This window comes from Belonocnema kinseyi, chromosome 4, assembly GCF_010883055.1.
Source record: "Belonocnema kinseyi isolate 2016_QV_RU_SX_M_011 chromosome 4, B_treatae_v1, whole genome shotgun sequence".
In the NCBI taxonomy this organism is placed as follows: Eukaryota; Metazoa; Arthropoda; class Insecta; order Hymenoptera; family Cynipidae; genus Belonocnema; species Belonocnema kinseyi.
This window is the reverse complement of record NC_046660.1, coordinates 82243038-82258278: the sequence shown is the minus strand read 5'-3', so window position 1 is coordinate 82258278 and position 15241 is coordinate 82243038. Positions and strand designations below refer to the sequence as shown.

General features: G+C 29.5%; 2 protein-coding genes across 5 annotated transcripts in view; one reads left to right on the top strand and one right to left on the bottom strand.

Annotated features, from left to right (window-relative positions):
- Positions 1-6959, top strand: part of LOC117171382 (golgin subfamily A member 6-like protein 22) — a 159526-nt gene extending 152567 nt beyond the window's left edge. For all 4 annotated transcript variants that reach the window (XM_033358634.1, XM_033358632.1, XM_033358633.1 and 1 more), the window contains 2 exons: positions 951-1143; positions 5838-6959. In XM_033358634.1, the coding sequence (XP_033214525.1) occupies positions 951-1143; positions 5838-6104 (460 nt within the window). In that variant the 3' untranslated portion in view covers positions 6105-6959. The remainder of the gene's footprint in view (positions 1-950; positions 1144-5837) is intronic.
- Positions 1-15241, bottom strand: part of LOC117171383 — a 370121-nt gene that overhangs the window by 322129 nt on the left and 32751 nt on the right. The gene's annotated exons all lie outside the window — the stretch shown is intronic.

Here is a 15241-nt window from a genome sequence, read left to right as displayed (position 1 = left end):
AGTATATATATATTTCGTTATTTTGAATTGCTTGTCCACAAATGACCTGAAGATACCGTTGGCAAATAATTTGTAAAAAACCTTTCATTAAAAATTAATGGTTCAATATTGTCAAAATTGCTACACTTGGGCTATTTAAACCTATTTATCATGAAAAGCTGACGTAATAGAGAAATTCTTAGAACAAATTCGAATTGAGCGCACGGAATTACGTAAAACCCATACTCTATCAACAAGCTGAACAGAACATGCAGTCCTTTGTAATTAATTACTCAAATATTTACTGTTTAAAAAATATATTTATTGTCAAAATTGTATTAAGGACATGTGAGGAGTGGGTCACGTGACCAGATTCCTACCTTACCGCCACTTTTTTTATTTCCCAACTTATTATCACACGAAACGCCTCATCGAGTTGAAAATTTGGGATACCAAACAAGAAGCACTAAGAATGGTGCATCTGGTCCTAAATTTTAGCAATTATAAAAAAAGCAACAAAAAAATATTTAAAACTAAAAAACTTTTTTCATAATTATACTTATTTATTATCCCAAATTTTCAACTCGATGTGGCGCTTCGTGTGAAAATAAGTTAGGACATAAAAAAGGGAGGATAAGGTAGGAACCTAGTCACGTGACCCACTCGTCACATGGCCTTAATAGAGTAAGAAAGTGCAGACTTTATTAAGACTCTAGACTTTAAAGTAAGCGTTTAGTTTTGATAATAATCGTAGTCGTAAAATAAGCATAGTTGAATGGCATGATGGTATAAAAGATTAATAGACGTTTCCGGTCGCTGTTGAAAAAAGAGCGCGGCGTCGATAAAGACGATTATAGTCAGACTTTATACACCAGTATGACTAACAACTGCTGTCATACTATATATAGTACTCGTACGGTAGTCTCGTTTCTCGCATTTGCACATGAACTGATTTTTTCTTTAAAAACAAGGTACCAGGAACAGAAGAGGAGGGAAGAGAGTGTGAGGAGCCTGGAGGAGCAGCGCAGACGACAGCAAGAGGAGAGGCTGAGGGCTCTACCTGTAAGTGCCACGATAATAGTTCATCCGGGAGGATCCGGCACCAACTCCTCTTCTCCAGTGGTGTTCTCGAGAGGCGGCTTTGGTAGCGAAATCGATTTTCCGGTGAGAGCAGTAGCGTACCGAATCAAATATCTCGAAACCTCTTGACACTATTCGATTGAAATGACTGATAGGACATGTTAAATCAGACTATCGAGTGTTATTATTAGTGCTGATTGTCAAGATCATTGGTATAATCAATCCTTTGATTGCATCCCCTTATTTTCTTTCACAATTGCAGCTGAACCCAGGAAAAGCAGAACATGTCAGTGCATTTTTGTTACCGCGACTTTTTAAATTTATTAGTTGAAAACCCCCTCGAATCACATCAAATCAAATGTAACTAGATTGATATCAGGTGAAATTTTGAAATATTAATAATCAGGTACATTCTGAATTCTTTTGAGTATGAACAGTTTAATTCGTACCATTTTTAAGCATGAAATTATTTAGTTTTAGGACTTCTACTAATTGTTGCCCACCAAATTCCGGGTTTTTACTTACTTTTTTCCGATTGCGAATATTATATTTAAGGCCATGTGATGAGTGGGTCGCGTGACCAGATTCGAGTTGAAAATTTGGGAAGCTAAACAAAAAGCACTAAGAATAGTGGGTCTGATCCTTAATTTGTACAATCATGAAGACAGTTTTTTGTTGTAAATAATTTTTTTGCTTTTTTATTCATATGAAAATTTAAGACCTTTCTTAGTGCTTCTTATTTATTATCTCCAATTTTCAACTCGATGTGGGCCTTCATGTGAAAATAAGTTAGAAAATTAAAAAGTGGCGGTAAGGTAGGAATCTGGTCACGTGACCAACTTGTCACATGGCCTTAAATAAAATAATATTTTCCTAATCGTCTCAGACAATTCAGCAAAAGATAGTTGCCCTCTTCAGTTAATTATTCTGAACATTATTTTGCACATAATTTGGGAAATATAATACGATTTTGATGTCTCAATTATCTGCGCAGATTTGATTCAAATGATAGTTGTTATTATATATAAACGCATATTTGGTTGAGTGTTTTATATTTAATAATAGGTATATAATCATTGAATATAATTTTTAATGTATTTGTTATTAGCGAATTTTGATCATGGATTTTTTAAGAAGTCTTCAATACATATTTTATCAATAATGAATCGTTAATATCAACAAAATTAAAAACTACATAGAAATTTGTTCTTCGAAATATTTAAAAACGTATATTTTGTTTTAAATATTTTAAATTCATTACCATTTTTAAATTATATTTTAATCTTTTCAAAACTTCTAAATATCTCTTAAACTTACTAATCTTGCAAAGTTAAAAATTTTTGCTTTAAGAAGACTTTCGCTTGAGTGTCAATTATCTCTTAATATTCATTTTTAGAAATAAAATACATATCATTGGAAATTTTCCCATGAATCTTAAGAAAATTTTTGTTATTATCTTTAAACCTTTCAAATTATTTTGAACGCTTATGAATTTTATTTCAAACTCTTCGAATATCCAAAAATTGCTTTTAAATTTTGGAGGTATTTTCAAATTTTTCAATTATTTTTAATTTTTTCTGAAATCTTTAATATTTTAAATATCTTTTAAAACTGTTTGTAGTTTTTGTAAAATTTTAAAAAAATTGGTAATTAAGAAATTGCTTTAAAATCTTTCGTATTATTTTCTTATAATTTTCCATAACTTTCGAAATGTTTTTAAATATTATCTTGAAATTAATTTTTGTAGATAAAAAAAACATTTTACTTTTCAGATATTTTAAGAACATTTCATTATACTCTTAAAGCATTTCAAAATTTTCAAGAAGCTTCTTAACTTCTTGTTGGAAATCTTCAAAAATCTACATTTTGTTTTAGATTTTGTTCAATCTTTTCAGTTTGGCAATTATTTTAGAATCTTAAGCTTATTCGATTTTTTCAAACAAAAATTAATTTTGCAAAACTGAAATTTTTTGCTTCAAATTTTCTGCATTCTTTTTCCAAAGGTTCTAGTGTGGTAAATATGGAAAAAAATCCCCCAAGGCTGTTTAGCTCCTAATACTACCTGTAGGCAGACTGTGGGGGTGAGAAACGTTTGAACCATTTTCACCCCCCTCACTTGCATATTAACCCTACTACCCCTAATAATGTAATTTTCCCATTTTTTTCTCTACAGATATTGTTTATTTTCAAACGTTAAAAATTGAGAGGAAAGAGCACGTTGGGTGGCATATATAAAAAAAATTTTTGAATTCTTTTGGCGGGGAATTCAAATTTCAAAAATTTCGAAAATATTACAAATAATTTTTATGTCACAAAATCGGCTTTATGAAAGAGTGAGTTTTTTTTTGTAAGTTGGGCTTTCAATGCTCTATTATAAAAATAACAAAAATTTTATCTTTGGTGCGCCAGGGTGAAAAATATTAAGAACAATTTCACAGGAAGACTAAAAAAATAAACGTGTGCAGTCCGAGAGACTAAAAACTCTAGCTTCGTGTTTTTAATCCGCTAAATCTCAATACGCCTCTGACGACCGTTTTATTCTAGCAGGTCCCTTTTTTTATATCCTCAAAATATAGTAAAAATATGGGTTTTTGTAAATACGTAAGTTAGGGAAAAACAAATGACACCACTTGATTCAACGGAAAAGTAACAAAACATTCCCTATTAGACATTTTTTTCTTGCACCAATTTGTTATCTGAATAGTATAAATAAATAAGGTAGCAGGTGTCACACTACTGTATGTTTCCTTACACTGTAGAACAAATTAGATGGAAAAATGTGTTTATTATATAACTTTCATTACACTTTTTCCGTAGAATCAAATGGTGCAATTTATTTTTCTGTGGCTCACACATTTAAAGTAATATCAAACGTGTTCATCACTTTTTGAAATAAAAAAAGGGGATCTGATAGAGGCAAACGGACATTAATTTTGGATTCAGTGCAACAAAACAAGGAGGGTAGGGGGGCTTATTCTCGTGGACAATAAACTTATTTTTGTATGCCTGTTTTTTATGAATGAATTAATTGATTAATTATTATGCGCACTTCAATTAACAATTTTCGTCACGGTTTACTTGAAAAACATAAGAAAGTGGCATCTTTATTTGTTCTTTATTTACATTATATTGAGTCAAAATTAAACTTTGCAATTCTGTTAATAACGAAAGGATTAATCACTGAATAATTAGTTTAATAATTGTAAACAAGTATGATTCATACATTTTCTAAATCTTTTATTTGTAACTGAAATTACTTAATTGAAACAAATGTAAATTTCATTTGAATTATTTTATATTCAATTTTAAAGGCTGAGTTTAAGAAAAATGTTTTTATTTTACAATTCTAATTTTAAAAGTTTTTAGTTTTAAAAAAACTTAGAATTAATCAATTTGAATTACTTCTCATTTAAAATCATGGAACATTTTACGTTCTTGAAGGTACTGTTTACAGTTAAAATTGCTGAATTTGATATGATCTGCGTTTTTATTTTCAATTTTTGAATTCAGAAGAGTTCCACTTTGACAGATTTAATTTTCAGGTTAAATTTTATTCCTTGAAAGTAATACATTTTACGCTTTTAAGGTTTAGACTTTTTAGACTACTTCGTAAGAAAATCAACCTGTTTTATATAATCATTATAATTGCAAGTTATAATACCTTATAATTCCAGAGGTCGTTCTTTTATTTGGGGGGTGCTATATTTTGAAACTGTAATGCCTGCTTATATCGGGGTTCGATTTTTTATGTGACTTTAAATGTAGAGATTGTTTGAGAGATAAATCACCGACATTTTTAAATTGATTTATGCTCTAAATGAAATATGTTCGGCAATCTGCTATCTTTCGAATAATTTTATTTATGTAGTCTTTCCGGGTACACTTTTCTACTACTCTTTCCTTATTCTTTCACCATATTTTTTATTAGGTTTACAAATTATTTTTGTGCCTTCACTTTAATATCTTGTAACTCTTGGTCAAACTTGAGTTTTTTCATCCTAAAGTAGTTTTAAAGGGCGAACCATAAACTTCAAAACACGATATGCTAAGTGGCGACCCTGTGGACTTAACCTCAAAAATCGTTCGTGAACACAATGGCGTCCGAAAAGAAGCATTCGATATACTACATTATTTTTGCATTCTATTTCAAAAATCACCTGAAATTAAAATATATAGATATTTATACAAATAGTGTGTGTAATTTTCCATTTATTGATAAAAATTGATTACCCTATAAAAATTTTTTTCATAACAAACATAAAGAATCAATTTAACCAAGTTTTACAGGTTAATCAGGTTTGAGTAATCGACGGAAAATTCGATACTTTAACTTTCAAATTCCAATTATTTATAACAGTAGTTCTTATATAAATAATACCGAAAAGGGAGTTCTAAATTGGCTTCGACACATGTTGGTCTCTAGCAGTAAAAAGAAGACCGAGAAGTAATAAGGAAAGAGTGAGGGGTGTTGTTCTGGTTCCTTTTTTCTTTCTCTTCCCTCTTTTTTTCTTTGCCACATAATTTTATCTAATGGTCCGCAAAGGACATACTTTGGAAATCTAAATTTGACTAAAGAATTTGTTCATGTTCTGATTTCGATGCATAACATTATTCATAAGAAAGCCGAAATATCTGATTTTTTTTATTATTTATTTTCCTATTAAAAAAAAAATCTGAATAGATTGGTTCAGAATCAACCACAGATTTCCATATGCATTTTTCTAGTTTTAAAATGATTTATGATAGATTAAACATAAAATTGTAAATCTTGATTTCAGGGAATAAGCCCAAATCGAAGAGGACCTGTGGCTGCTCGATTTCCGGCCCCGGCTACTCGAAGACCACCAGTCAAAGGACCAGGACCTTGTGTTTGGGCACTGGTTCAATGTTGTCCAGCAACTAATCGGGTGGTTAATTGTTTTGAATCCTTGGGATGTCCTGGCGTTAGTTTCGATCCAAATCCCTGTAATCCATCTCTCACCCAAGCTGCCAGAAACGAGATATCAAAATTCTACGCTGCCTCTGATCAGAACAGTCGACAATAATTCAAAACGTGTTAATCAATATATCAATTGATTAATTTTTTATCCATTTCGCGTTCTTTCATCAAACGAATGCTACTTTTGAGAATCCGAAACTCACAACGAATTACGAAATACGAAAAACGAAATACAAAATACAAATGTAAATAGGGTATCGAGTGGAGGTACAGATATTTCGTTTATTTTTATACCTATCGTTTCAATTGCCTTATTTTGAGAATTTCTTTTAAGGTTTATTAAATTAGTTATCTCTTATTCAAAGTGTAACTAAGAACTTTTCCTAAGTTTTTTATTGATAGAATTTTAATTCGATTTATAAAAAGGGGCCATCCATAAATAACGTAACATATTTTTTGCAAATTTTCTCTCCCTTCCCCCAAGCCGTTACCTGCTGCCCGAGAATTCTGAATTACCATTTCTTTTTTTTGTATGGGAACATATTATGTTACATATATATATTGTTTAAAAAATTTAAAATTTACATACCTTTAAAATATAAATTTTAAAAATTGAATAATTTTAAATTATATATTTTCCAAATTCTAACATTAAAAATTTTAACTCATTATAATTGTAGAATATTGAATTGTAAATCTATAAAACTGAAGAGTTTTTAATGTTGAAAATGTACCATTAAATGTTATGAAATTTTTAAGTTTTACAATTGAAAACTCGGCAATCCTGATTATTTAAATTTGAAATATCTTTCATTTGAAAGGCTTATAATCGAAAACTTTTGACTTTTGGTCTTCATAATTACCCAAATTTAAGAATTGTTATGTATACATGTTTAAAATTGAACCACCTTTAATTGCAAATCTTTGAGATAAACGTAGAACCATTTCAAAAATATGTTCCCAATTTCATGTTTTTTAACTAAAAACTTTCAAAATTAAATGAGTTAGGAATATTCAATGGTAAATATCTTCAAAATGGATCAGTCTCAAAAAAAAAATCAGAAAGACTAAAAATTTCAAAATCACTCTATTGTATTGTCTATTGTCTATGTCTATTCCTTTAATCAAGAAGAATTTCTTTGACTAAGAGCCAGTTAATTCTTTGAATCAAAGATTTTTTTCTGAGTGTGCCATTTAAAAACATCTTATTATGATAGAAAATCCCAAATTAATGTATTAATTTATTTCGAATCGCTTCTAATTCCTGCTGACATAAAATCTTGTATTCAAGTGAAAATAATTTGTATACAGGTCACTGAAAGCCGAATAAATATAAAATTCAAGATAAAATTAAAAATTTAAATTTAAATTAAATCAGATTGTATGAAGGCAAATGTAACTATTTTAATATTTATTTTAATGTACGAGATAATTAATGATATTTTCTAGATGGTACTTTAAATTTAAACCTTCGAGTACACACTGGATCATTTTGACCCTGTCGCCAACTTTCACGGACTACAGTTTCTGTTGCGTGCCGAGCCATCAGTCGTCGTTGAGAAGCAATTGAAATCGAAGCAGGGTCAAGGTGACCCATGTGCGTACTTAACGTCGAATTTAATTAAATTTGGATTTTTCGTTTTCATCAATTATAAAAACTTGTTAGTAAAAAAAGTGCCAAAACTGTTTTTAAATTTTTTGCAAGTATGCCTCTTAACTTTGGTTCGTTAAAATGTTTAGTAGTTATGAAGTTATAGACAACCAAAAAGTGAAGAGGATCATTTTAACCCAGTGTGTAGGAAATGTTTGAAAAAATAGGTGTGTACTCGAAGGGTTAAATATATGTTTTAATTTAATCAGCGGATGTGGCGCGCTACTTTTGATAGCATTTTTTAATTACTTCTGCACATATCAAATTATTTAAGTATTAAATTAATCAACTTAAATGTTTTAAATGACGATTTCGATAATAATGATCACTAATTAATATTTAATAAAAGGAGTTCATACCATTTTCTCAAATCTTATATCAAACACTTAACTTTGTATTCATTTCTACCTACAATTTAGAAGATTAAAATTCTTTCCTAAGGATTTAGATATTTTCACTCCCTGTAAAAAATGGTCAAAATGACATTATTTTAATTCCTACAGAAAAATGGGGGAAAATCCAATTGCTATTCTAATTATATTGATATTTAACTATTTATAACGTTAAAAATATTATTTAAAAGTGTAAATTAATGTCCCTGTCCCAGAGAAAAAGCAATTGCGCAATTTATTGATGGCCCCAAACTAGTATTTCATTCCTTGATTTTTATAATTGAATTTTACCATATTTTATCAGCGTTCAGTTTGAACCGTTTTTCGATCAATAAAAAAGCGATAATTCTCAAGCAGGGATATTGATTTTGAGTCTGCCCGGATTCAAGTTCCATATTACATAATATTAAGGGAAAAAGATCTTATGATCCGGAAGTCGGAAATTTAATGGCAAGTCATAAGTATGAGACATAAGGTCGTGGAATGAGGAAAGATGGCTTAAACGTAAACCGTTTACACCGGCTATGCTAGCACATGATAAATTAATAAAATAATGGCTGGATCGCGAGAAAACGCCCTCGCATATTCCAGTCCCATTCCGTCTAAATGAAACAACCCAAGCCACTTAACGGATGAGAAAACAAATTTGAATAATATAAATATAAATATTGTAATTTATCTTCTTTCTATTAAAATTGTGCAAGACAAGAAGGATATCTTGCGGAAACGTTTTTAGTCACAAAGTGTTGATTTATGTTCTTTTAAAAAGGTAATTAGGCAATACGTATTTTTTTGCCTTCGGGGGAAATATCTACGCTGCCAGAAATGTTCGCAAAATACCTTCACATTTTGGCTACTAAAGTAACTATAATTTACGAAAATAGGTTGCTCAAAACAAAACTAATTAACTTTTATAGTACATTTACTAAATAAGCTACAGGCCCGATTTTTTTCTCACGTAATTTTCAAAATTAATATTAAAAAAAAGATATTTTGAATCTTATAGTATCTATTATCTAAAAATACAGAAAAGAAAAGCAAGAACAATATTGTGGATGATTAGCGAAAATTGATATCTTAACCTTCAGAATTAATATATAATATTTTTGTACAAACAGTCAATATTGTCAGTTTAATTTTTGATGTCTAGTTTTTTTTTAATATCCGTTTCTCGATGAGAAATTCTAACATACCCTATTATTGTTCAAATATTTTAATATTCTTTGAAATTGAATAATTTTTTATTAACTACAGTAATTATGGACAAAAAATACGAATATAACTTTTAAAAAGTGTTCAGCATTGTAAATCCTCGTTTAAAAACGCAAGCATTACGTAAAATTGTGCAAACATTTTTTATCTTATTTCAAATTCAAATATTTTAATTAAAATTACCAGTGTCTAAAGGGAAACACTAACATATCATAACAAATTTTTTTTGTCCAAATTTCAATGAAATTCTATGAAATTTACTAATTTTTGTTTAAAACAACCGATTTCCGGTGAAAAACGTTAATATAAAGTTAAAACATTCAAAAATATTTAATATTGTTTCTAATCTATAACCAAATTTTCGGTGAAATTGCAAACTTACCTAAAAATATATAAAAAATGTTAATCTTGAAATCTAATGATTTTTTGCTAAAAATGCTAATTTCCGTTATATAACGCTAAACTAACCTAAAATTGTCAAAAAGTTTGGAAACCTAATTGAAAATGGTTCAAAGATTCTAAAGATTCTTTAAATTATGAGGATATTTATTTGAAAATACCAATTTTCGATGAAAAAAAAGCATCCAAACCAAAATTTGTTCCGAATTATACATTTTCTTCTATATCTAATAATTATTTAATAATAAACTAAACTTCCGAAAAACACACAAAACAATTCGAAATTGATTAAGCGTATAAGTTTCATTCTTTTAAAAAAATGATTAGATTTAAATCTAATGATTTTTGTTATAAAATACCAATTTCGGTTGTAAAACGCTAGCATAACCTGACGTTGTTAAACAAATTTGAAATTTTTAAATTCATTGATTTTTGTTCAAAATTTTCAAAATTTATTAAGACAAGCTGAACAAAACTGAAAAACTTAAATTGTCGAAAAATGTTTAATCTTTGAAAATTAAGATTTTTTTATTTAAAAAGCACCCATTTTTGATGTAAAGAGCTAAGATAGTCTCAAATTGTTTAAATTTGACAATCTTGAGAATGATTTTTGTTCAAAATACTTATTTTTGCAAAAAAAAATATGTATTACACAAACAATGTTTAGAAATTGAAGTCCTCTTCGAAACTTTCTGATTTTACATTAAAATTATTTTTTTATAATAATAGTTTACAGCAAAAAGTAATGAAATAAAACACGTTTAATATGTTTAATAATTTCATTAGACAATTTATTTAACAACAGTTTAAATCTAACCGTGTAATAGTATTTGAGAAGCACAAATATTTATCAAATTTCATACGGTTTTCTAATTATATTCTTTATTGAGGAGGTTCTAATAAACAAAAAAAGATACGTTGACTATTGAAACAAATTTCAGAAAATTATTTAAGCGTCAATACAGTGGAACCCTTTAATAGCCCTCCCTTCTATAGCCCTTCCGAGAATTGACGCCGCGCTGCAGGTAGGTGTAGCAGGAGCTGTGCGGGGTGCGCGGAGCCTGCGGTTTTTCTTCAGGAAAGCACTCAGGCATGAACAAACAATAGCGGAACGGGCTATAATTAGTTAGTTCCCACCCACCGCCAGCCCCAAATTCCGTGCTATAGAAGAGTTTCACTGTAAGAGGAAGTAGTGGAATTCGCAATTCCTTATTTGTATATAGTCATTTGTATTAAGAGAACTTTTCAAAGAATAGAATGAGCTTTTTAAAATTAAATTTAAATGAAAGTGACGTCTTTCCTCTAAACTGGGAAAAAAATTTTAAATAACTTCATTTAAATAAGCAATTATGATGTTAGCAATTTCTTTATTTTTCACGATTGGGGTTTCTAATTTAAATTGTATTGCTGTAATCAATGAGCCTTTTCTTGTCAATTTTACAAATCAAGTTGAAGTTTAAGTAAATTTTAACTTGACTTTACACCGATCCTTAAAAATCATTATTCATAGATTTAGTTTTCAAAATTTTAATTTTATTTTCTACAAAAATCCAAACTTATACTTTTTGCCAATTTTTCTTCTTCACATAATCGAATTTTCGCATTTTCCCCCTTTCATACAAAGACATAAGCAGGTTCTATGAAAAAGGGAAACTTTTTTATTTCCATTTATATTTAAAAAATGTTTTTTATATAAATAGGACATCTTTTGAATTTTATGCTGAGTAAGCCATTTTTTTGACAAAGAGAATGTTTTGTTGATGAAAATTGAGTTTTTTCTCGTAAATGGTGTAAAATGTTGTTTGCGAGAGAAATGCGAAAATTCGATTTGACGAAAAACATCGGATTTTGAAAGACGATGAATTCTACCAGAATCTGGAAACAAATTAAAAATACCTCAATACGGTGAAAAATTATAGAGGTTTAAACATGAAATATCGGAATTTTTGAAAAACAGAACACAAAATGCAAACATGCATAACACTTTAGAAATTTATTTTTTAAATTAGAGAAATACGTATCGCATAATTTCCTTTTAAAAAACACATTTCATTCCCGAAAAATTCTTCGACTTTAAGTGTAGAACCTGCCTGATTTGAAATATATTCGGCCATAAGTATTCTAGAAGCTACAAATATACCGTAATTTTCGTTCTATAACAAATTAGTAATTATTAATTGCTTTGATAGGAAAAATAGCTGAAATATTTAGTCAGAACTAACTCCCTTTTCTGTAATTCGTCAAAACTTTTGTACGTAATTTTAAAAGCTGCTACCTAACCAGAATTATTTACACTTGTGATATAGGTAGATATTTGCATAGGAAAAAACTGTAATATAAATGTAGTTGATAGTTATAAATGTATATTTAAAATATTTTAATAAAAGTAGTTTTAGAAATTGAGTCTGCTATTTATTCATTTTTTTACCTTACGCAGTTTTTTGATTTATTTTTTTACGAGTGAGCAAAAACTTGGGTTTCTATTCACATTCTTTCTGATAAAAGGTAATAAAAATACTTGCAAACCTAGGATGTACTAGTTTATGCTGATTTTTACCATATTCTTAGAAAAATGGTTGGTAATTATTATTCTGTAAATCTGAATTTTACTTGAAAACTGAAAAGATTGCTATTTTATAACGAAAAATGATTGCTATTACTGAAAACAAGAATGCAATCCTAAAATAAATACTAAAAATATGAAAAAACTCCACCAGGTACCTGCACGAATTTTAATAGATTAATTATGTATGCTTAAGGTAATCAGTATTATAAAATGAAACAAAAATTAACCCTGATTTCGATATTCATAAATAGAAATGCTTTTTAAAAAAAGAAATGAGTTCGATGAATCAATTTAATCAATAATTTTTTTCGTTTAATCAGAAAAATACATTGATACTTTAGAGGAATAAAAGAAATAATTTGGCTGGTCTGTTCAATGTGGGTTCGATTCTCGCCTTACACTTCGGAACAGCCTCGGCGCGGCGGCCCATGCGGTGAACACTAGCCTAGCAAGAAAGTTGTTCATCTCCGGAGAGTCGCTGTTGCTTTTGGCGGTTCGGAAACCACCTTAAACTGTAGGTCTTCTCCCCACCTCCAAGTAAGTGTGTGTGGGAGTGTGTAAAGGAATAGGGAAGAAGGTACAAGAGAAATATAAACCCTTAGGGGACACATTAGAAGCTTCCATTCCATTCCATTCAATTCCAATAAGATGCTCGAAATATATTTTTACATTGTTTTTATCTCTCTAAAACATCCATGTATTTCCCTTCACAAAAGAAAAAAATTATTTATTAAAGTAATTCCTTTTATTTAAAATACTTCTATTTATAACTTTTCTACCCATATTACTTTTTTGTTTAGTTAAATTTTTGTTGCGCAAAATACAAGGTACGTCCGGGAAGTAATCTTTTGCTTTACCAGATTTAATTATATTCTTTTATTTATAAAAGTTAGAATATATTTATTTAAAAAAAAAGGTAAAAAATGAAAGAAAAATTTTCCTACATTATTTTTTCTTCGCAAATACTTATTCCACATGTAAAAATAAACATTTTTTCTCTTTGGAGTTTTTTTCTATAATGCATAGATTCCGAGATATTCAGTGTTGAAAAAAGTGTTTTTTTCTTCGAAAACATTGTTAAAACCAGAAAACGATGCAATAAGAACATGCCATCTAGGGCTCTTTTAAAGAAAATACCAATACGCATCTATTTCATTTGGATTTTTAAAAATCTTAGATTAGATTTCTTTAAATACAGGCTTTTTTTACAGAGATATAAAACTTATAATTTCAACCAATGTCGGCGCAGGGTGGTCAATACTCGTTGACGGGAAGTGTATGTATACTCAATTCCTTTTTATCCTTTGTCTGATAAAAGTGGTTTTCTGATATGAAAGTGGTTGAAAAGTTACTTTTCCGGAAGAACATGACCCAAGGGTAAGCCAGCCCACTTTTCTCATCTATGATAAAGTTCTCTCGCAAGTGTGAAGAATGCTTCTAATGCCTAAAGCGAGGCATCTGACCCTGATATATACATTCTTTCGCGAGAGGTTAGATACGCCTTTCAGAAGGACAATTCCACTTCCCTGACAAAGGGCTTCGCTTTTTTAGCACATCGAGACAAAAACATCTATATGAAAGCCAACGAATGCACGAATGCACTTGTTTGACGCGAGTGCAAGGTGCAAGTTATCGCGGTGCATTTTCAACAGGCTTTTCCCATTGTAAAACACTTCACATTGTCCCACTTAGTTAGACTCTGCTGTCGCCAGCAGATTATTTTCCCACGTATTGAAAACCGCATAAATTCAAAGAAAATTAACAACATATTATTCTGTAATACTATTTTATTTTATATGTAGGTAGAGCTATATAGATACCGCCTAAAATAAATGTGTTACAGAAAAAAAATCGGCCAGCTATATAAAATTAAATTAGCTTGTGAAATCTAAATTGGCCAAGTATTCTGGAATAAAATATTCAATTATTCATATATAGCAAACTTTTCCCAATTCTACTTCAATTTGAGATATCCCTACAGAAAATGCGTCTAAAGGAAGAGGTTCCAGAATAGGGGTCTAAATAACCGAATTTTCCTTATTTTCCTTATATTTCTTATTTTCTAACCACTGATATAAAAAAAAACTATAACATAGCAAATTTTATTTTTGCTTCGGAATTCTACTTGCCATAAGCTTTAGTTTAAGTGATTCCTGAACATAAATGGGACTAAGAAAGGGCTTCTAGTGTAGGGGTTTAAGAAACCAGATTTTCCTAATTTTTCTGATATTCTTATTTTTTTAATCAGTGATATAATAAACCAGTGTGCAGCAGTGGAGCTACACGGCAGAAGTGTAACTTCGATGTATTAGCTTTGAAATTTATCGTGATGATCATCATGCGTTTTAGGGAAATCAGATAGTAAGAGAGTGCCGAGAGAAAGAGAGAGCATATACATTCTTTATTTGGCGCAGCAGTAGTGGGGATATCGAATAGAAGTATTTTTTGAGAATGGCCGCACGGAAGGGAGACTGGTCGTTTATTCATTCGTTTGATTGTTTTTTTTAATACACTCCTTTCCTAAAAGAAGTTTTTCTTCGAAAGAAAACTAAAAGATAGTTAATTTTATTTCTGGTGTGATTTCTACTTTTCAAGAGTTTAAATTTGACTTTATTTTTTAATCACGGATGTAAAAAAAGAAAACAATAAAAAAATTTTTTTCACTCCCAAAATAAATCAGACTAGATGAAGGCTTCCAGCATAGGTGTCTAAATAACATAATTTTTCTCATTCTTTATATTTTTCAACTACTGATATAAAAAAATTAAAAGTGATCATAGAAAATTTTACTCTTTATCTCAATTCTACATGCCAAGAGGTTCAATTGCAGCTATCCCAAAAGATAGTCGGACTAAAAGTAAAGGTTAGAGAATATAAATCGTATCATACCTTGATTTTCCAATTCCTGGCACGAGATTTTAAGGGTTTTTCATGAAACCCAAAAAAGGAAAAAAATGCGCAAGCACTTTTAAAGCATCACAAAAAATTCGCAGCGTCGGTTTAGGACACCCACATACATTTAG